The 21559-nt window shown below is 41.2% G+C and overlaps 1 protein-coding gene across 1 annotated transcript; it reads left to right on the top strand.

Moving 5' to 3' along the window:
* Positions 1-254: 254 nt before the first annotated feature.
* LOC145348389 (fibronectin type III domain-containing protein 7-like) lies at positions 255-20975 on the top strand. The gene is made up of 13 exons (XM_080196602.1): positions 255-329; positions 981-999; positions 1350-1607; positions 7156-7410; positions 8059-8319; positions 10086-10364; positions 12028-12282; positions 14461-14718; positions 15048-15302; positions 16819-17073; positions 20325-20585; positions 20748-20777; positions 20932-20975. Exons 1-13 carry the CDS (start codon positions 282-284, stop codon positions 20973-20975), a joined length of 2478 nt encoding a protein of 825 aa, XP_080052728.1. The 5' UTR covers positions 255-281.
* Positions 20976-21559: the final 584 nt, after the last annotated feature.

Below are 21559 nucleotides of genomic sequence, written 5' to 3'. Positions count from 1 at the left end.
CCAGATTTGACTCCAACCAAAAATCCAGGTGTGCTTGTCCCTGGGAAGGTTGTGGAATTGGAATCAGGCAAACAGCTTGCGAATACAGGCACGGGCCTGTAATCTCCTATTGGACAGGGTGGAATGAAAGAGGCGGTGTCTGAGATCAGGATTTATAGGCATTAGCAGCTGTAAGGGAGCTCCATAGAAAGTGACATCCCGAATCTGTTTACCTTCGGTGAAACTGTATGCCGCCTTTGCACAAACCTGCTTAATCTGCTGGTGGAGAAATCTCTCAAACAATGACTATCAGAGGATTGACTTATGTGCTGTTAGCCTGCATTGCGAACGTGAGTTACAAGTGTGCATCAAAAAGATACGTTTCAAGTTTCGATCAATATAGTTACTTTGCCAACTGTCGAATTGCTGCAGTCTCTGACATTACTTTATTCATGTGTGATCAATTTTAATTAATAGTTATATATGTATAAATATTATACATTTATATAAATACCTTTAAACATTTTACATATCAATGTATTCGCGTCAATGTACTTGAATGTTCCATTCGACTATCAAAAAAGAATTTGTTCGGCAGTGAGGGACGGATGCTGAACGTTAGAACACTGGGCTTCTTTCAAAAGCTGTCAGCGTCTCCCTGCCTTGCGCTCTGAATCAATGGAGAGATTCAAAAAGGAAAATGTGAAATAGAAATGTGATATTTATGCCTACACTCAGACCGGTGACAAGATGAAAATTTGTGCCTTCCTGCTGTCACAGTTCAACCCACTCGCTGATCTATCCGGGTGAGGGGAGATTGCAGGACATAAACTAATTCTTAGAGAAAAAGAGACAATATTCGTTGACCTGCCTTGCGGTCGATCCTACCCTCACCTTGCCTGCACATGTTACCAGTTTAAACATTGTGAGTGTAAAGTAAATTTAACATACAATGAACTCGGTGCCTTTATTTTATTCAGATGTTATTTTCTCCCCCTTAGATGTCCTCGGGCAGCACGGGTAAGGCAACTCTTCCTTCGAAGGATAAACTTGGTGATTGAACGGAATGGGATTTCTACACGTTGTGACTACACGATATCATGGCTCAGGCCGTCACCAAAACATATCCCTTCTGTTGTGATACATTTTAAAGATAAGCACTTAAAGCCGAAAGAAAAAGGATGCGGGAATTTATCTGTTCTTAGGAAGTTATGAACATATGTATGAACATATACCATATCATTATACACACATATACCGTATCTATATATACATGCATGCACCATCACATAATATACACATACATACAAGCTCGCACACACATTATATAAATAAACAAAACCATTAATCCGTCCTCTTTTCCTTTTCAGATTTCACCATGACCATTTTCACTGTGACATCCAGGAGTATTTCAGTCCGCTGGAGCAGACATTTGGGAGCACATTCCTACAGGCTTTCAGCAAGTTCCAATGCAGCATTGGGACAGCCAGCCTTCGTTATTTTCAACAACCGATTCGTTCTGGGTACAGTCTCCACCTTGGTACCTGGAACTCTGTACGATGTCAAAGTCGAGGTTCTGGACGGGAACGCTAACGTACTGGCCGAAGCTCAAACACAACAATTAACAGGTGAGTCTTCCAATTGTACATCTCACACAGCTCCTAAACTGGGGGGACAACAATTTCCTCTCGCAATAACCGCGAGGCTATCGGCACTCGCTATTATTTATATATGAACTGCTAGTAAAGGGCGGTGGAGTATAAAATAGGGCTAAAGCGTGAAAACGTAAAAGTTACGGTCTGATTTGCGCTGTTCTGCCCTTAGCTTTGCGAATAGCTCAGTCTGTTTCACTACGGAACACGTCGAACGGTCTGAAGTTGATGTAATTGCACGTAAAAATGAACTAAAGTCACTGCAGAAAGATAGATCCTATCCGTTTCAGTCTAAGTAACCTTATTGATTGCTGCCAATCCGGCACTGAATATTAACCATAAGAAGTACAGAGTCTCATTCTATCAAAAGTTAATTGTTAATTGAAGATTTTAAAAACTGGCAATGTTTTTGTCTTTACTTTCTATCTTTTTTTTCGCTCTCTTAATCCCGTCCCTTTTTTCCCTTCCTTTTGGGTTGAATTTGATCCTGTCAATGGGCCGAATTCCAGGTTGTGAACCAGACATGTAGGTAGCAGGACCCTGGAGAATATTTTTCTGAGGCGGCGGACATATTAAGAGGCTTCCCTTGGGGTTCCCAAACAATTTAGAATAGCAATTGGACTCCGCAGCCAAGAGATCCAAAGGAGCTACCAGAGCTAATGGCAGAACAGCGCAAATCAGACGGTAACTTCTGCATTTTGCATTACTTATTGGATTTCTATGAGGATGTGACTAGTGCCATAGACAGAGGGGAACCAGTAGATGTGGTGTTTCTCGATTTTCAAAAGGCGTTTGATAAGGTGCCGCACAAAAGGTTGCTTCAGAAGGTTAGGGGGCATGGAGTTGGGGGTAAGGTGTTAGCGTGGATAGAGGATTGGTTGTCTAATAGGAGGCAGAGAGTTGGTATCAATGGGCGCTATTCTGATTGGCGGTTGGTGACTAGTGGAGTGCCACAGGGATCAGTGCTGGGGCCTCAGCTATTTACCATCTATATAGATGATCTGGAGGAGGGGGCTGAGTGTAGGGTGACAAAATTTGCTGATGACACAAAGATGAGTGGAAAAGCAAATTGTGCGGAGGGTGTGGAAAGTCTGCAGAGGGATCTAGATAGGCTGAGCGAGTGGGCGAGGACCTGGCAGATGGAGTACAATGTTAGCAAGTGTGAGGTTATCCACTTTGGCAGGAATAATAGTAGGAGGGACTACTATTTAAAGGGTGAAAAGCTGCAGCATGCTATGGTGCAGAGGGACCTGGGGGTCCTTGTGCATGAGTCACAAAAACCCAGTCTGCAGGTGCAGCAGGTGATCAAGAAGGCAAATGGGATGCTGGCCTTTATAGCAAGGGGGATAGAATATAAAAGCAGGGAGGTCTTGCTGCAACTGTACAGGGCACTGGTAAGGCTGCAGCTGGAGTACTGTGTGCAGTTTTGGTCGCCGCACTTGCGCAAGGATATCTTGGTCTTGGAGGGAGTGCAGAGGAGGTTCACTAGGCTGATACCAGAGATGAGGGGGTTAGACTATGACGAGAGACGAAATAGATTGGGTCTGTACTCATTGGAGTTTAGAAGGATGAGGGGGGATCTTATAGAGACATATAAGATAATGAAAGGGATGGATAGGGTAGAGGTAGAGAGATTCTTCCTGCTCAGAAAGGACAGCAGAACTAGAGGGCACAGCCTCAAGATAAGGGGTGGTAGTTTAGAATGGAGTTGAGGTGGAACTTCTTCACTCACAGGGTGGTGAATCTCTGGAATTCTCTGCCCATTGAAGTGGTGGAGGCTACCTCACTAAATATATTTAAGACATGGGTAGATAGGTTTTTGACAGACAAGGGAATTAAGGGTTATGAGGAAAAAACTGCAAAGTGGAACTGAGCCACTTCAGATCAGCCATGATCTTATTGAATGGCGGGGCTGGCTTGAAGGGCTAGATGGCCTACTCCTGCTCCTATTTCTTATGTTCTTATTTTCACTCTTTAACCCCATTTTACCATCCCCCGCCCTTTCATGGCAGTCCCTATACAAATAATAGCCAGTGCTTCCATTGTAGGTGAGTAAGGTAAGGTGTCAAATTCTAACATGGTCATAACTGCCTGGCAAGGCCATCATTGCAGAGGGGAATCCCTCCACAAGATGGCCTGAAGCCACAACTGTGGTCCTCACAGTCCAGTAGATCCCTGCTGGGTCCATTTGCAGGATGGACCTCTTCCTGTCCCTCCTCCGCTGGAAGGTTGCCATTAACCACATCAAATGAGATGTGAACAGTGCCCTTGATTGGCAATTTAATTGACCCAAGAAATCACCTCCCTGAAAATAAACCAGAGTTGCGAATATGCCATCTGAACCAATAGTGAGAAATTGTCATTCTCTGATGGGATGTGGGAGTCACCAACAAGTCCAGCATTTGTTGCCTATGAATTGAATGGCTTGCTAGGCTATTTCAGAGTGTCTCTAACATATTGTTCATGGTCACATGTAGGCCATAGAGTCATAGAGGTTTACAGCATGGAAACAGGCCCTTAGGCCCAACTTGTCCATGCCACCCAGTTTTTACAGTAAGCTATTCCCAATTGTCCTCATTTGGCCCATATCCCGCTATACCTATATAACTGACTAAATGCTTTTAAAAAGACAAAATTGTACCAGCCTCTACTACTACCTCTGGCAGCTCGTTCCAGACACTTACCACCCTTTTGGGTAAAAAAAATGCCCCTCTGCACCCTTTTGTATCTCTCCCCCCTCTCACCTTAAACCAATGCCCTCTTGTTTTAGACGCCCCTACCTTCAGGAAAAGATGTTGATTATCTGCCTTTTTAATGCCCCTCACTATTTTATAGACCTCTATAAGATTACCCCTAAGTCACCTTTGCTACAAGGAAAATAGTGCCAATCTATCCAGTCTCTCCTTATAACTCAAACCATGAAGTCTCGGTAGCATCCTAATAAGTCTTTTCTGCACTCTTTCTAGTTTAATAATATCCTTTCTAAAATAGGATGACCAAGGTAAGGATGGCATTAGTGAACCAGATAGGTTTTTGCATCAATGATCACCACTATTGAGGCCAGATTTTTATTTTCAAATTTATTAACCGAATTCAAATTCCACCAACTGCCATGATTTGAATCCATGTCCCCAAAATACTAGCCTGGGCCTCTGGATTACTAATCCAGTGACATTGCAACTATACCACCATCTCTGTACCTGAATTGACATTGAATTCAATTACTCCTCAGTAATTGTGCTGTTAAATTCACAATCCTTCAATCGCATTGTTTTAGGGGATCCCGCTTTACTTACGTCCCTAATGTCCTCATTTCACCAGTATCAGCCTGCACTTTCAACAACTTATCATGCAAAGTACACAAAAACCCTAATATGCACACACCAGTCTAATTAAAAATAAGGATTGTTAAATTCACTCCTACACTAAATTATGCTCCAGCATGGTTTCAGTTTGTTGTAATTGTAATGTTAAATGTTCCCTTTTAACTTTTGTAATGGAATCAGTTCAGTATTAACTCTAGAAATTAGCTGTTGTGATGTTTATGTACAAGACAGTGATGTGTTGATGTGAGATTCCTCTGTTCTCCTTATTTAATAAACATATTAATATGACTATTTTAAACAAGTTAATAACTTTGCTAGCATTGCAGAAAGGAGAATGCAATTCAAATGTGTTCAAATTCTGCCTGTTTAAATGGCACACAGTAATTTCTAAGCCATGGCTTTACACCATGAGAGACTGATGATTGAAACCTTAATTGCTCTTGTTGAAATCCCCTCTAAGTAATTTTAGACGAAGCATTAAATTATTCTTTGAAAAGGGTCAATGTAACCGCTAAAATAGACCATTTGGATATTTTAAACTTGCAATTCAATGGTTACTGTGTTTTCTTCACACCAGTTACAATTATGCCGTGAGTCCTGGCTCAGCTGATATCGTGTCCTCAAATCAGAAAGTCATAGAATCAAATCCCACTCCTGATGCTTCAGCATACAATCCAGGCTGACGCCAATGTAGTACTGAGAGAATGCTGCACTGTTGTAGGTGCTACCTTCAGAAAGATGCTAAACCAAGGCCCTGTTTTCCCTCTAAAGTGGAAGTAGAAGGTCCAAGTGGCAGTAGTCAAAGAAGAGTGAGGGAATCATCTTTGTGCCCTGCCAATATCGAACAATTAATTAAAATTGATTCCCAGTAACACATAGGTAACATCTTTCCCTTGACCAGCCCCCTTCCCCCACCGTGACTTACCTCTTGTTTACTGCATCCTAGAATCATATAGCACAGAAGGAGGCCATTTGGCCTATCATGTTTGTCTCAACTTTTTCAATTAGTTTAACTATCCCGTTCTTTCCCACAGTCCTATAAATATTTCCCTTCCAAGTAAAAATCCAATTGCCTGTTGAAAGTTTCTATGAATCTACTACCATTACCCTTTCAAGCAATGCTTTCCAGGTAATAACAACTCTATGTATAAAATAAAAATCTCCTCATCTCCTCCTAGTTCCAAGTGCCAGTTACTTTAAATTTGTATTCTCAAGTTACTGACTATCCTGCTAGTGGAAACTTATCTACTTTATCAAAACCCCTCATAAGAACACTTCCATTAAATCTCCATTAAGCCCTCACTGCTCTAAGATGAACAATGAAAAAGAAAACAAAATTAAGATGAACAATCCTAGCCTCTCTACTCTCTTCACATAACTGGGGGGGCGGGGGAACGATGGCCTATTGGTATTATCACTAGACTATTAACCTCGTAACCCACCTAATGTTCTGGGGATCCGAGTTCAAATCCTGCCACGGCAGATGGTGGAATTTGAATTCAATAAAAATATCTGGAATTAAAAATGACCATGAAACCATTGTCGATTGTAGGAAAAACAGGTCTGATTCATCTGGGAAGGAAACCTGCCATCCTTACCTGGTCTAGCCCACATGTGACTCCAAAGCCATGGCAGTATTGTTGACTGTCAACTGCTCTCTGGCAACTAGGAATGGGTAATAAACGCTGGCCAGCTAGCAACCCCCCATGTCCCTCAAAAGAATAAAGAATAGTCCCACATGCCACACCAGCTTAACTAGGCGACTTGAATTATCTGAGTATTTCAGCTTTAAAAGCCTGAATTATACGCATATCAGAAGAAACAGACATGTACTGTGCAAGTAAAGAATCAGAAAATTGTGAGCAGTGAAAGGTTACATTCCAATATGTAATCTTAATGGGTGAACCTTTTTGCTGGCAGCACATCGGAAAATCACCCATTATGTCCAGTTTAATATCAGGTGTTGTTTCAGCATTAAGGTGGGTGAACTGTAAATAGTTCAGTGCTTACTGGCTGACTCAATCACTGGAAGAATACAATAGTCAGTTGATATTAAAGTTATGAAAATACATCATTGCAAAAATAGTCTTAATTAAATTGTAGCAAGCTTATTATTAAAATGAAATAATGTTTAACATTTGTATCACCGATTTTTTTTGGAGAAGACATTCTGAGTTAATTGTGATTTCATTTTACAGCTCCTGATGTCCCTTTAAACATAAATGCTTATTCAAAGACTAGCAGTAGCATTACTGTGAATTGGTCAGCAGTTCCCAAAGCCACTGGCTATGTCTTGAAAGCAAAAGCTGGCAGTTCAATCATTGAAACCGTTCTCAATGATTCATCCGGGACCCTGACAGGGTTGCAGCCGTATACTTTATATACCATCTATGTGCAATCTTCTAACGCTGGAGGAAACAGTCAACCATCATCACCAGTAGAAACAAGAACAGGTATATTCAAAAAATTTCTAGTATTGTGGAATGAGAAAGTGTAGCCAAACCAGTGCTGACTCAAGAGGTTCTGGTCAAAATCAAATATGCAAGCTTCTCTCGCACAAAGTAAACTGAGGTCTTCTTTATAACGACATGAAAATTTCATGTTCAGGCTTGATTTTAATCTATTCAATGCCCATTCACATACACAAAGTTAAAATGGGACCCTTTGACCATTAAATTATAAACACTTCACTGGAAGTCGACTTTTTTCAAGAAGCTTGCACTGTGAAACTGGTACAAAACTCATTTGAATTTGAAATCCCAATAGACATTTTAAACAATGCAAATTCATAGTAATCAATTTTTTATAATACATACACAAAATAATTTGAACATGCAAGCAAGTGGCTCATACATTCAATATGTCCTAATTTTAAAAAAACTATTTGTAAACATGCATAATCGGGATGAGGAGTGAGATACGTATAGCAAAGTAATGGAACAAGAAAGCTATCATAACAGCTTAAAATTAATTTCTTTGTTAACTAGAGAGTATTTTTAAAGTTACTGTTAGTTGCATCAAATGCCAGGATTTTGTTTTATAATAATATATGATTAGTAGTGCCTATTAAGTCAAATTCTAACAATGTTATTTGTTTACAGTTTTAGCTGCCCCCGTCATTCACTCATCATCACCAAATTTCAAGTCAATAAAAGTCAGTTTGGAGCCTGTGAACCAAGCAGTGAAATACAACTTCATTATCATCAGGTCAGATGGTGTAGGCGACAAGATTAAAAGGACAATAGCCTCGACCAATATAACGGTCACTAACCTGGACCCAGGTACTTGGTACACTATAAAAGCACATGCCTTGGATGCCAATGGTATACCTGGAGATGACAAGATAAAAGAACAAATAACAAGTAAGAGAAAAACAATTCTGTTTAAAAAGATTTAGTAATAATTGATTGTCCAGAGATCAAAGGTGTCATCTTACTAGCCGTTCATGCCACACTCCCACAGCAGTGAGGTTGGAGAATTTGGCGCCTAGCTAAACCTCCGATCACTGCAGCAGGATGGGAAAATCCCGACGTGAACAGCCATAACATTCTGGCCCAAAGATCTATTCATGGCCCAGTCTGATTTCTCATCTACATGCTGTCCCTGGGTGACATTATCCAAAAGCACAGCATGAGTTTTCACCTGACTCCTCCACTGTTGCTGAATTATCAGACTGCTTACCTGATATCCAGTACTGGTTGAGCAGAAAATTTCTTCAATTCAATATTGGGAAGACTGAAGTCATTTTCTTCTGTTTTCGCTTCAAACTTCATTCCACAGCTCCTAAATTTCAGCCACCCCCCACCCACCCCCCCCAACAACCCTCCCCCCCTTCCTACTGTCTGAGACTAAACCAGACTGTTCACAGTCTTGGTGTTGTATTTGACACAGAGATAAGCTTCCAATCATATATCTGCGCTTTCAATAGGATTACTTGTTTCCATCTCTGGAACATTGCCCAATTTTATCCCTGCTTGAGCTCATGTGTTGCTCTAACTCTCATTTAGGCCTTTGTAACCTCTAGATATGACTATTCCAATGCATTCTTGGCTGGCCTCTCACATTCCACCCTCTGTAACTTGAGGTCATCTAAAACTTTGCTGTCCATATCCTTATTCACACTAAGTCTTGTTTACTTATTACTCCTATGCTTGCTGACTTACATTGGCTCCCAAAGCGCCTCGATTTTTAAATTCTTTCTCACTGTTTTCAAATCCTCCTTAGCCTCTTCCTTTCTCACTTCCAGACCCACAAAACTCCAACACAGGAGTAAAAAATTCTGGAGATACTCAGCAGTTAGGTAACATCTGTGGAGAGCAAAATAGAGTTAACAGGTGGGATTTCCGGCTGCGCTCGCTCCAAAACTGGAAAAATCTGCCCGAGTACGGCAGACCTGTCCATGGTCCGCCCTTGCCTGCGGAACAGGAAAATTCGCCCAATGTTTCAACTCTGTGACCTTTCAGCAGAATGTCATTCCCTTAGACATATCTGTGCTTATCTAACCTGGCCTCTTGAGCATCCTCCATTTCAATTACTCCACCACCGACCATTACCCTTTGACTGTCTAGACGCTAAAGTTTTGGAATTCCTTCTTTACAAGTCTTTCTCCCTTTGGAATTTTCCTTAATACCCGCCTCTTTGATCAAGCTTTTAGCAATCTGTTCTAATTTTGCTTGTATGGTCTGGTGTTTAATTTCATATTAAAATCTTTCTGTGGATCACCAAGGAGCCCTTCATAACTGTAAACCTGCTACACTGAATAAATGTAAGTTGTCGTAATGTAAGATACATTTCAGACAATTTTATAATGACAGGTTATTCTGTAATCTGATTTGATTTTGGATGTGGAGGCTCAATAAGCTCTTGCAGCTCAGTCATTCTTTCATGGAAATGCTAGAAAATTATACTGATATATTTTGTCAGCAATCATGCTCAATAGGGCTTGACAATGACAATATAGTAAAGTTGATGTGTGCTAATCTAATGCAATTCAAAAATACAAATTATCTTACAAATTGATAGCAAGCAATCCAGACAGAGAAGATAAAAAGAAAATTAAAATGTTCTACTGAAATTCTTAACAGGTTTCAGAAATTGTTTTGTAACTTGAATGATTTCTTCATTTTAGGACCCCATGCACCACAATCTGTGAAAGTATTTCTTACCAGCGATCCAGTGAGCACATCTCTGGGTGTTTTTGTTTCATGGAATGCCTCAGGAGGTTCAACAAAATACGTTGCTGCACCCATGTGGGGGATACCTCGGTTTATATTCCAGAACTGCACATCACGATTCACATCCTGCATCATCTCTCCAATCTCGTGTGGTGTACGGTACAACTACACTGTGGTTGCTTATAATGAAGCTGGTGCATCAGACATTGCAGATCCTACAGAATTTACAAGTGGTGAGTACCTGAATTAAGTAAATGGGTGGCATAGTGGCACAGTTGTTAACACTGCTGCCTCACAGTGCCAGGGACCTGGATTCAATTCCCGACTTGGGTCACTGTCTATGCGGAGTCTGCACGTTCTCCCCATGCCTGTGTAGGTTTCCTCCCACACTCAGAAAGACATGCTGGTTAGGTGCACTTACCTGACCAGGTGCCGGAGTGTGACAACTAAGGGAATTTCACAGTAACTTCATTGCAGTGTTAATGTAAGCCTACTTGTGATTAATGAATAAACTTTACTTACTTTACTAAGCAATTATTTGATGCTATTGATATTCAATCTTTTTCCTTTTCAATCTTTTTAAGCAACCATGCATTCTGACTTTTAATTTCTGGGCATTTATTTTATCACCATAAAACTATCTATTTTATGCCATTCCAAATTGTAACCGTAAGGAAAAAAAGTTAACAAATCAAGTAATATAACAAAGAATTTAACCTGTTTTAATTTCATTTCTCCCCATTTCACCTCTGTTCAGTTAGCCTCTTGCATTAATGGGGCTGGAATATCACCACCATGGACATGTCCACAAATGAACTGACAAATCTCTGGGGATTTGGGGAAACTATCAAAAAGTCAGATCTCTACTTTAGTCACTTCAATAGAATTGCCGTTCTCAAAGAGATAGAAACTGAGGTGATGGCCAGAGTCACCAATTGAAAGTGAAGTCTTGATCCTTGGATGAAGATGTGTTCCTTTGAAATGATTCAGAAGTCTTGGAAACATTTACTGGGAAACTTGGGTTTATCACTAGGCAGCCTCAATCCTTATGAACTTTCAGAATTAGGGGCACTTTTGTCCTTGTTACATTCAGCTCCAATTGAACCTATTGCTACAATGCCTCATTTACAAAAATGAACATAACACTGACCAACATACTTCAGTTTTAAAAGAGCTTGTTGAATTTTTCCCCTCCGCCGAATCACTTGATAAGTAGTTGATCTCAGTGGCACTTTTGGTTGACTCATTAGCAAGCATTCTATACTGGTGGGGAGGTGTCAATGCTTATCTCAGCCAAATGCAGCAAAATGTTATGCAAGATAGAAAATAGGAATGTTGCCTTTGATCTATGTTTAAAATAAATCTAAGATTTATGAAGATAAGAAATTCACCGCTATCCAAGTATATGAAGAAAATGGGTGGGTGTGCAGTTCTCACTTCTTTCCATGAATAATCTCAATGAGAAGAGTTGGAAACTAAAGGATAAATATTAGTTCATTCAAGTCAGTGTCCTTGCAATATCAAGAGTGCTTCTACAATGGAAAAGCATTTTCAATTCTGCTTTGCTTAAGTAATATCAAGGTTTAACTGATGACTTGGAATCACAAGTAGAATTTATACATGAGGGTCCTGCTTGTGTCTGGTGGGCATCTCATCCACCACCAAATCATAAGTCTGCTACAATGGACCAAGAATTTGGGTCATTCCATTTTAATTGTTCACACTTGTTTTTCCTACCCAGTGGGTACAGTAAAACTTTACTCTTTGTCAGTTGTATGAAATGTATTATCATCTAGTGGAAATACAACTCCCTGAGTTACGAAAACAGTATGCATACCTTGCCTATTGAAAAAAATTATTTTAAATTTACTTGTAATTTCGTTTTTTTTTCTCTAGTACCTTGCAGTCCAAATGACATTAACATTCAGGAGATCCGCTCTGGTAATCTGACAGTGTCCTGGTCCCCTATGTCCCTGACTGATTATTACACTACGTTTGTGAAAAGAGATGATGGCCTCGAGGTTATGTGCAACACTTCATTAACAAGTTGTTATTTCCGGTCAGAATGTGGATATATTTACTTTATTAGCGTTTTCTCATACAACAAAGTTGGGCAAAGTCCTCCAGGCAATGTCTTAAATTATACAACAGGTAAGTATTCCATGAACAGTTAACTTTAACTAGACAATCTCATCAATTTCTTCAAATCTTATTATTCCAACCATTACAATCTCTGCAAACATTGATAACTTTTAAAAAGAAATACAAACTTTCAACTAATAGCAGAAAGGATGATACAAGATTTCACATTTTAAGACATTTACTGTAGCAGAAGATGAAAAGCACCATTGGCTAAACACTATCTTTGTAGGTAACTTGTACTTCAAACTACAAAACAGAATATTCCCCTTTTACTTTCAGTACAACTGAAAACACACTTCACAGATATACTTTACATAGGCCATTAAGTAAATATTCAATTTTCCCTGTACCAATCCAATGTGATTCTTAGCTCTTGGAAGTTTACTTCTGTTCTTTTCCTTTCTCACAACATGAACTTTTAATCTCAGAACTCTTTCATTGTAAGGCTTTATTCCTTGGAGATTTTTCTCTTGTGCAAAGCGGGTGAATCATCCAGCTTTGTTTTAGCTCCTTGCAAATGCAGTCTTTTCAATTCGAGTATGAGCTCCTACCTGTATTTCTGCATAGGAATCACAGCAACTTGATGCCTTTGGCTGCTTTCCCTCCCTAGGATTGGGCAGGCTAACTTGTCTGTGAGTTTTCAAAGATATCTTCAATATTCCCTTCTCAAAGCACATCTCTATGCAACATGAAACACATGAGGCTTATATCCAAGAAGAAATGTTGATTAAATCTCTTTTATCTTGAAAGTAAATGGACAATTTGAAACTCAACTGTTTACAATACAACATTCTCAACACCTTTCTGGGATTTTTGAGACTTGGGATTCTCCCAGCCTACTGCATTGCTCGAGTAGCACAGTGGTCCAGGAGACATCAGCAGGGGTCCTGTAACGGGACTCGTGACCATCCAGCCAATCGTGATTTTCCCAGGGCCTTTATTCCATATAAGCATCCCCACACCAGAAATCTGAATTCCCATATGGTTAGCGACCCGGGATGGTAGAGTCTGGGCTCGCCGGTATCTCCGCCCCCACTGGGAGATGTTCCCACCAGCGGGGTTTACAGCTGCTCCCCACCAATAGGGAATGGGTGTGCTCACCCTGCTGATGGGACAGAGGCCATGGAGGCCCATTTAGGAGGTCAAGGGCAGGGGTTCTGTGCATTGAGCAGTGCCTGCCTAACAATGCCAGCTTGGCTTCCTGGCACAGCCCACTGGGCACCCCGGCACTGCCCACCAGACACTGGGCAGTGCCGGGCAGCACCAAGGGGGCAGGGCCAGGGGAGCAAGGCCTTCTGGGGAGGGATCGGTGGTGGTGGAAGATAACCCGCTGGCACTCTGCAATGGGATCAGTGTGAGAGGGCATGAGGGGGCGATCGGAGCAGGCCACGAGGGAAGGGGTTCAGGGCTGAACATATGGGGGGGATTGGGCCTGGCCATGGGGGCGTAGGGAATGGGGGCTGGCCATGGGAGGCTGGCAACTGGGGCTAGCCTGCGGATGGAAGGGGGGTTGGTTGGGTCGACCTGTGATTGGAAGACTGGTGATCAAGATGTTGACAAGGCCAGAGATCGGGGTGGTGGGGGGGAGGGGGCAATGCGCGTGCATTGATCTCCTCAGATTGGCGCATGCGCAGTGGCCCGCTTAGCATTGCCTCTCAAGCAGGATGAGACCCTGCCCCCCACTTCCTGGTGTGAATTTCTCTGAGGCACTCTGATGCACAGAGTTCTGGAGAATCATTAAGCTAAGTGGATGGGAAGATCTCTCATTTTCCCATCTGTTGGACACTTAGTTTTTTTGGGGAGAATCCCAGCCTCACAGTCTGCCCATTGTTGGTACACAGGCCAAGTGTTGCACCTTCTTCCCAGTAAACCAGAGAACAGTGCGCCACATCCCACCACTGAGAAAAACACTAAGGGGAGGCAAGAGGATCTCATGCATTGTCGTAAACAGAAGCTAATTAAATACGTGAGGGAGTGAGGAATAGGAGGGATGTTAATGAGTGAGATGATGTAATTTGGGAGGAGGCTTTTGTGGAGCATAAACATTTAGCCAGATAATCAGTTTCTGCGCTGTAAATACTCTGCAACATATGTAATACTGCAGGCACAATCTCTGTACCTGTAAACATTACTTTTGGAAAAGTTGTTGTCGTTACTTGTTGAAAATGTTTATTCTTTGCATCCTAGCACCTTGTTGCCCAACGCATGTTACAGCCCTGTTTGTCTCAAGTGACACTATTGAGGTGAAATGGAATCCAGCTCGTGGAGCTGAGATGTATGAAACTAAAGCCCAGGATGCAAGTTCAGTTATATTCTGTAATGATACTTCCACAATCTGTACCTTATCTGGATTGAAATGCAACACCATCTATAATATAACTATATATTCTTACAGTGATATCAGGGGCTTCAACTATTCATGCCAGAAAAAGTCAATCACCACAGGTAAAATGACAAATGGATTGTATGCACATCATCCTATCAAACATTTAGTTCAGCTCTAATAAACAAATTAACTTTTAACAACAAATGCTGTAATAAATAGAATCCAAATCCTATCATGTTATATATAGTGCTTTATAATAGTTAACATAAAATCAAGTAATGAATTGAAATAAAAGTATTATAACTTTGTCTTTGGATATATACTGATGCTAAAAACTATTGATTTATTACATTATTACATTATTTAATTAGTAATAATTGAAACAACAATTACAGAAACATTTACCTGAATAGCTGAGAGTTTGAAATAGCTATTTTTCTCCCCACAGGGCCATGCAGTCCCAGCATTCTGAATATTACAAAAGTGAATCCTTCGACCATTAATGTATTTTGGCACCAAAATAATCATGATGCCACGTACAAGGTGTTTGTTTTCGGAAAGGCAGGGGTCCGATCCTGCAATAGCTCAGGACATTCATGTGAAATCGCTAACCTCCCCTGCGGAGCTACATTCTCTGTCAGTGTAGTGGCCACAACTCCAGAAGGGAAGAGCTTACCCAGCTACAGTCTGCCATTAGAAACAGGTAAAGACACAGCTGTTTGATTAGAAAATTTTGTTGAGCACAAAAGATGTTCCATTACAGTGGTCTCAGACATTGTGCAAAAGAGTTGCTGCATATTCCACCCACTCTGTGATGGATTAGTAGATTTACACAGTTACTGAACCATGTGGGCCAACTGATCCTCAGATTCATAATCCTGGTCTGTTCTGAGTTAATCCCTGTTGATCTCAGGAGTTAGTTCGCTGTGGTGTCCCTCAGCAATCTCATTTTAGGGCAGAGATGAATCAACCAAAATTGTTACTATTGATAAGAAGGTTGTGAGTCCAGGCCCCAGGATTTGTGCATGAAATATCCCAGGTACCACCAGGAGAAGAGCAAGGAAGTTCCCCCGGGTGCCTTTCCGATCATTAATCCTACAACCAGATTCAACAACACCACTTCATTGGTCACTTATCTCACTGTAGGACCACATTGTAGAGAAATGGATTTCCTGAATTTCCTTACAATACAGAATGCAAAAGTACTTAATTGACGAGGGCATCCTGAGATTTTTGAAAGTGCTTCATAACTCCAAGCTTTTTCTGTTTAACAAGCCCTACCTGTAAAGTAATATATGGATATTGGTTGAGGACAGGGTGGTACAATATAATGACCCCCCAAGCTCAAGTTAAATGACCTGTTAAAGCTGAGATGGGAGTAATGAGCAGAATATTAGAGGATGACTGATACTGGTGTCTGTCAAGTAACACTATCACAAAGCGTCAACTCCTATAGGAGGGAAGGGATGGAGAGAGGAGAAAATTGGTACCTACGAGAAGGAAACATTGCTTTAAGATTGGTTAAAATACAAACTCATGCCAAGGTGTCCAGATAAACTTGCAACCATAGTCTACCCAAACATTTCTCAATTTTTTCATGTGTCCATTTGCTTTAATCTGAGCAGCACCATGAATAATTGCATTTTCCCCAAAATCATTTTAATGGATTTATACTTACTCTTTAAACTCTTTACTCTTGTTACTAGTGTGATTTTTGTTACATAAAAAAGTATCTTGGTACTTTTCTACTTTTCATGACTATTTAAAATAGGCCAATCTGGGTCCAAATGTATTAAGGTGTTTTACAACACCAGGTTAAAGTCTAACAGGTTTATTTGGTAGCATGAGCTTTCAGAGTACTGCCCCTTCATCAGGTGGGTAGGCACTTATCTGATGAAGGAGCAGTGCTCTGAAAGCTCCTGCTACCAAAAAGATCTGTTGGACTTTAACCTAGTGTTGTAAGACTTTTTACTGTGCCCACCGCTGTTCAACACCAGCACCTCCACATCAGGGGTCCAAATATGTAAGAGAGAAAAACAGTAGCCTCAGTATTTTAATTGTTAATTTTGTCATGATGTTTATCCTATAACCTCAGAATTTCATAATTTTTGAAGGATCACTACAAAGGAAGTTCTCGGAAGGGAATACTGTAATGCTGGTGTTAAGTTGAAGAAACTGAAAGTTACATATTTAACAGTAAACTCTCTATTTGCTTCCAGCACCCTGCTGCCCAGATAGCTTCTCAGTGACACAGATTACACAGTCAATGACAAACGTTAGTTGGACTGCTGCAATTGGAGCACAGTCATATACTATAGCCTTGAAATCAGCTAAAGGGCATGCTAACTGCCACACTGGAGAGACCCATTGTCTTCTTGGATGTATAACCTGTAGCACCAACTACACAGTGTCAGTAAGTGCCATTAGTGAAACTGGACTGATGTCAACATGCAGCTATCAAGGATATTCATCAAGTAAGTAAAGAGCAAGGAGATTCCATTGATTACATTATTCTATTATTATCAAACATATATAAATATGTGTCATTTATCAAGCAGTAAAACTTAACTTCATGTTTGATCAGGTGAGTTTCTTTAGATGAAACATGAAGATGCTCCACTTGAAATTATTTTGACTGCTGTTCTGATCCTGACATCATTAGCTGAATTTTCCATTTTTTGGGGGAATTCTCCAGTCCAACCTGCCACAGGAATTGTAGCGGATGAGGGGGGGCGGACCACGCAAAGTTCATTGACCTTGGGCAGGATTGTTCAGTTTTTGGGCGAGTGGGATGGAAAATCCCACCACACATCTGGGAAAATAGCGGAGCAGTTGCCTGACAAAATGGTGGCAGTGACCCACAGGCCCATCGCTATGGCAGCTGCAGCATTGTGCATCAGGAACTACTACTGAGCAATCGGTCTAGCCCCTAACATCATGCAGTGGACCCAATTAAAATGGATGTTGGATTCCTATGAGTGAGACAAACATAAAACAGCGTGAGGGAAGATAGAGCAGTGAGACACCATTAAACAGAACAAGGGGAGACAGAGAGCAGTGAGACACCATTAGGTAGTACGAGGGAGACAGAGAGCAGTGAGACACCATTAAGCAGCACAAGGGAGAGAGAGAGCAGCGAGACACCATTAAACGGCACGAGAGGAGAGAGAGAGCAGGGAGACACCATTAAACAGCATGAGGGGAGAAAGAGAGAGAGAGAGAGTAGTGAGACACAGTTAAACAGTGTGCTCTCCATTACGCTAATACTCTCTGGATTATTACCTGAGTCACAGACAAATTGTCTTAGTTTTAATAAGATTGGGGAGATGAATGCAAGGCTCAATGTTTAGTGTGGGTGAAAGGGAGATATAGTGACACCCATCGTTAGCATTGCTCCCTCGCAGCACCAGGGATCCGGGTTCTATTCTGGCCCTGTGTCAATGTCTGTGGAGTTTGTATGTTCTCACCATGTCTGCTTGGGTTTCCTTTCGATTCTCTGATTTCTTCCTACAGTCCAACGATGTGCAGGTTAGGTGGATTAGCAATGCTAAATTGCCTCTTAGGGCCCGATTTTACCATTTTAATTCTAAGTGCTGAATCTGGGCGCAATTCAGATCTGACTTGGAAATCTGCTCTCGGGCGCCTCTATATGCACTTAGCCTGAAAAAAAAGTTGTGAGTCTGAATTGCGTTGTGGGCGGGACTTATCGCATCCAAAACACTGCAGCTCCGATCGGAGCCTTCAACTGCGCATGCGCAGTGAAAAAAAAGTTTGAAGAATGCGCCCCTGCCACGTCGTTCCCAGGCTGCAAAAAGCAGATGAAGCAGACCGGGAGCGAAAAGCGGGAGTGATGGCTTCCACTGATATCGTTCCAACCCCACAACATAACCCACAACCATACTCACCACCCCTCCCACTACCCAGTCCGATTGCGACCCCCTGTCTCCCTTACTCCCCCCACCAGAGATCCATCTGGCCTCCCCCCCACCAGAGAATGATCGCCCCCTCCCCCGCCAGCCAGAGATATATTTGCCCTGCTTCTCTCCTCCCTCCCCCCACAACCAGAGAACAATCTGGCTCGTCTTCCCCCTCCTCCCCAATTTGAGTTAAAGAACCTCCAGAAGCTCTGAACTTACCTCTTCACAAGCTGGAGCTCCCGAAACAGACCTTTGCCGAGCATATCTGATTCGTGCTGAATCTGGACAGGTGAATGCAATGGTAAAGGGGCAAGTGCTGGTAAAATTGGGCGGGCAGCCCATTAATTCAATTTAAGTACATGCAAATACATTTAAATTGCCGTTGCACCCGTTTCGGGCACGGTTCGGATCACGGCCTTTTTCGGGCCTTGGTAAAATAGGCATCAGCACAGGCACGGGCGCAGATTGCACTAACTGCCTCACACCCGACTTTACCAAGTCTCAATGGTAAAATCGGGCTCTTAGTGTCTAAAGATGTGTCGGTTCGGGGGATTAGCAGGGTATGTGGAGTTATGGGATAGAGCCTGGGTGAGATGCTTTGCTGGAAGGTCAGTGCCGACTCAATGGGCCAAATGGCCTCCTTCAGCACTGTAGGCATTCTATCAAATGCATTTTGATTCATTGGCACCAGTGCTGGAGAAACCAAGGAGCTGGTAGTAGTGGTAGGGTCCACATCTTGATCATGCTGGGGCCTATTCCAGCGAGTCTTGTAACCCAGGTGATAGAGAGAGCTTTAAACTAAATAGTTGGTGGGGGGGCGGGGGGAGATAAATTAAAGGGAAGTAGAGTAGGGTGGTGGTTTGGGTAACGATAACCAGTGGCAAGAAAGGTTGGAGTGTACAAACCAGTAAATAAGTTTGTAAAATGGTATTGGGGGTGATCTTGAGCCTGCGCTCTCCCACTGTGAGAATGATTCCGGGAGCTCAAGATCTGGCAAAACTGGGAAGTTGCGAATCTTGCCGATCTGATCACGTTTTATGATTTTCGCTACCCCTTGTTGGCGACATAATCAGGTTCACGTCTGCAATGGATATGCATTGAACATAAATGCATTAACATATTATTAACCACCCACCTTGCCATATACTGTGTCTATCATGTCAGTGCAGGTTGTAACAGGTTCTCCCAGGCGATTCACAAATTGCCAACTTAAGAATTTAAAATAATAATTCTGCATCTTAAGTTATTTAGCTGGTTGATTAAACATGGGCATGCCACCACATCATGTATTTTAAGGGGATTTTTAAAGAGTCAGAATTGACAGTCCCGCCCTCATTATTACATTTGTCTGCTTAACAATGATCACTGCACTCCAACAGTGTTCTTTCTATGAAGTGCTTTGAGGGGTTTCAGTGTGAAAAAGCAGTGCAAATATTATTCATTGTTGTCAATGGACATTGGTTAGTCAGGCAAATCAGGTGAGTGTGGATTAGGCTGTGACAAAAAATTTGAACTGTATCATAAGACAAGAGATGATTCAATTCAGAAATCTTTTGCAGATTTAAAATTTTGGGTCAATGGCAATGTAGACAGAACTTTAGTGATTTATAATGATCAACTTTCAAGCAATCTATGAATATTTCCATTTATTATTGAGCCAATTGCCCCGGTTCTACTTCAGTATGGTGGGGTTAATGGATCTTCTGTTTCAACATGATCACAAAACCAGTCGACCCGATGTCAGATATAAGGGAATGTTATGTATAGTTAAGGCCAATGTGCTTAACATACTTTCATTTATACTTTAGGTGGTTGCTGTCCATCTGCAGTTAAGCTTTACAGATTAAGGAGCAATGCATTAAGAGTTTACTGGCATGCCACTGCTGGTTCTGTGAACTACATCGTCAATGTTACCAGTGACAATGCAAACTTCACCTGCTCCCCAGAGTCCAGTTACACTTACTGTGACATCAGTGAGATTCACTGCGGCGACATTTACACTGTCACTGTCTCTCCCGTCTCCATAGATGGATCAATAGTCACATTTTGTCCAATGAAAATGTATTCAGGTAATGTGATCTTATGATTTGAAATCAGAAGTCAGTTGAAATCATGTTCAGTTTCTGTTATCATTTATTCAAAATTTGCAGAAATCTTGCACAATGTCATTATTAGGTAGATTAAGGCAAACAAAACTCCGTTTTAACACTTTTATCTTCTCCCCCCCTCAGTCTCCTGTTCAATGAATTCAGGTGCAATGGGTAAGAACCATATCTTCCATATTTATCTGTACTTTACTGAATCTAGTTTCTACATATAAATTAACTAACATACATTTTATTCAATAATTTGTGTGAAACTTTATATGTTTTGTCGTTTGAATATTATTAACAACCAGCTTCTTTATTTATTCAGTAATTTATCGAGGGAAGAGGAGCTTACTTTATAATGAAGCTTAGGAGGGCCAAGGTGAAAGTTCTTTCGTATGTGCAGATATTTATTTGGCATTAAATGTGTTTTGCTGTATTACACAACATTGCAATATTTTCTAATGCTTGTTTCTTTTACCAGGACTAAAGATCAATAAAATCAATGTATCCCAACAAAAATCAAAGCAAAATAATCTTCCTCACTTACACTTACGTTAGAGAACACTGTGGAAGAACTGCCTTCTAATTATTCCGAAGATCGCTTTGATGCACGTTGTTTCACATACTGGAAACTAATCTACTGATCTGATGAACAGCCAATTCCTTATTCTTAATCAAGAAAAAGATAACATTATGTAACTAATATTAACAAAAAGCATTCATTGCATTAACTATATATATCACAAAGTTAACAGCAAGTCGGATTAAGATGGTGGGAATGAGTTGAGGACAAAGAAAGAAACACTTTTCTGCATCTTGTTTAAACATACTGCTTTTTATCCTGTCTGTACAAATGAAGAAAAATGGAAGGCAACACAAAGAAGGAAACAGTGATCACTGGCAAACATTGACGTTTTCTTGTCATGCATGTGATATTAAAAATAAACACAAAT

Source organism: Carcharhinus amblyrhynchos, chromosome 9, assembly GCF_965287045.1.
Source record: "Carcharhinus amblyrhynchos chromosome 9, sCarAmb.v2.hapA, whole genome shotgun sequence".
In the NCBI taxonomy this organism is placed as follows: domain Eukaryota; kingdom Metazoa; phylum Chordata; class Chondrichthyes; order Carcharhiniformes; family Carcharhinidae; genus Carcharhinus; species Carcharhinus amblyrhynchos.
Note: the sequence above shows the minus strand (reverse complement) of the source record. Positions and strands in the feature narration are given on the sequence as shown.

Coding starts and splice junctions, on each gene's coding strand:
- LOC145348389 (XM_080196602.1), top strand. CDS start 282: ATGACTATCAGAGGATTGACTTATGTGCTGTTAGCCTGCATTGCGAAC. Junction 8,320..10,085: donor GATAAAAGAACAAATAACAA/GTAAGAGAAAAA, acceptor TCTTCATTTTAG/GACCCCATGCACCACAATCT. Junction 20,778..20,931: donor AATGAATTCAGGTGCAATGG/GTAAGAACCATA, acceptor TTATTTATTCAG/TAATTTATCGAGGGAAGAGG.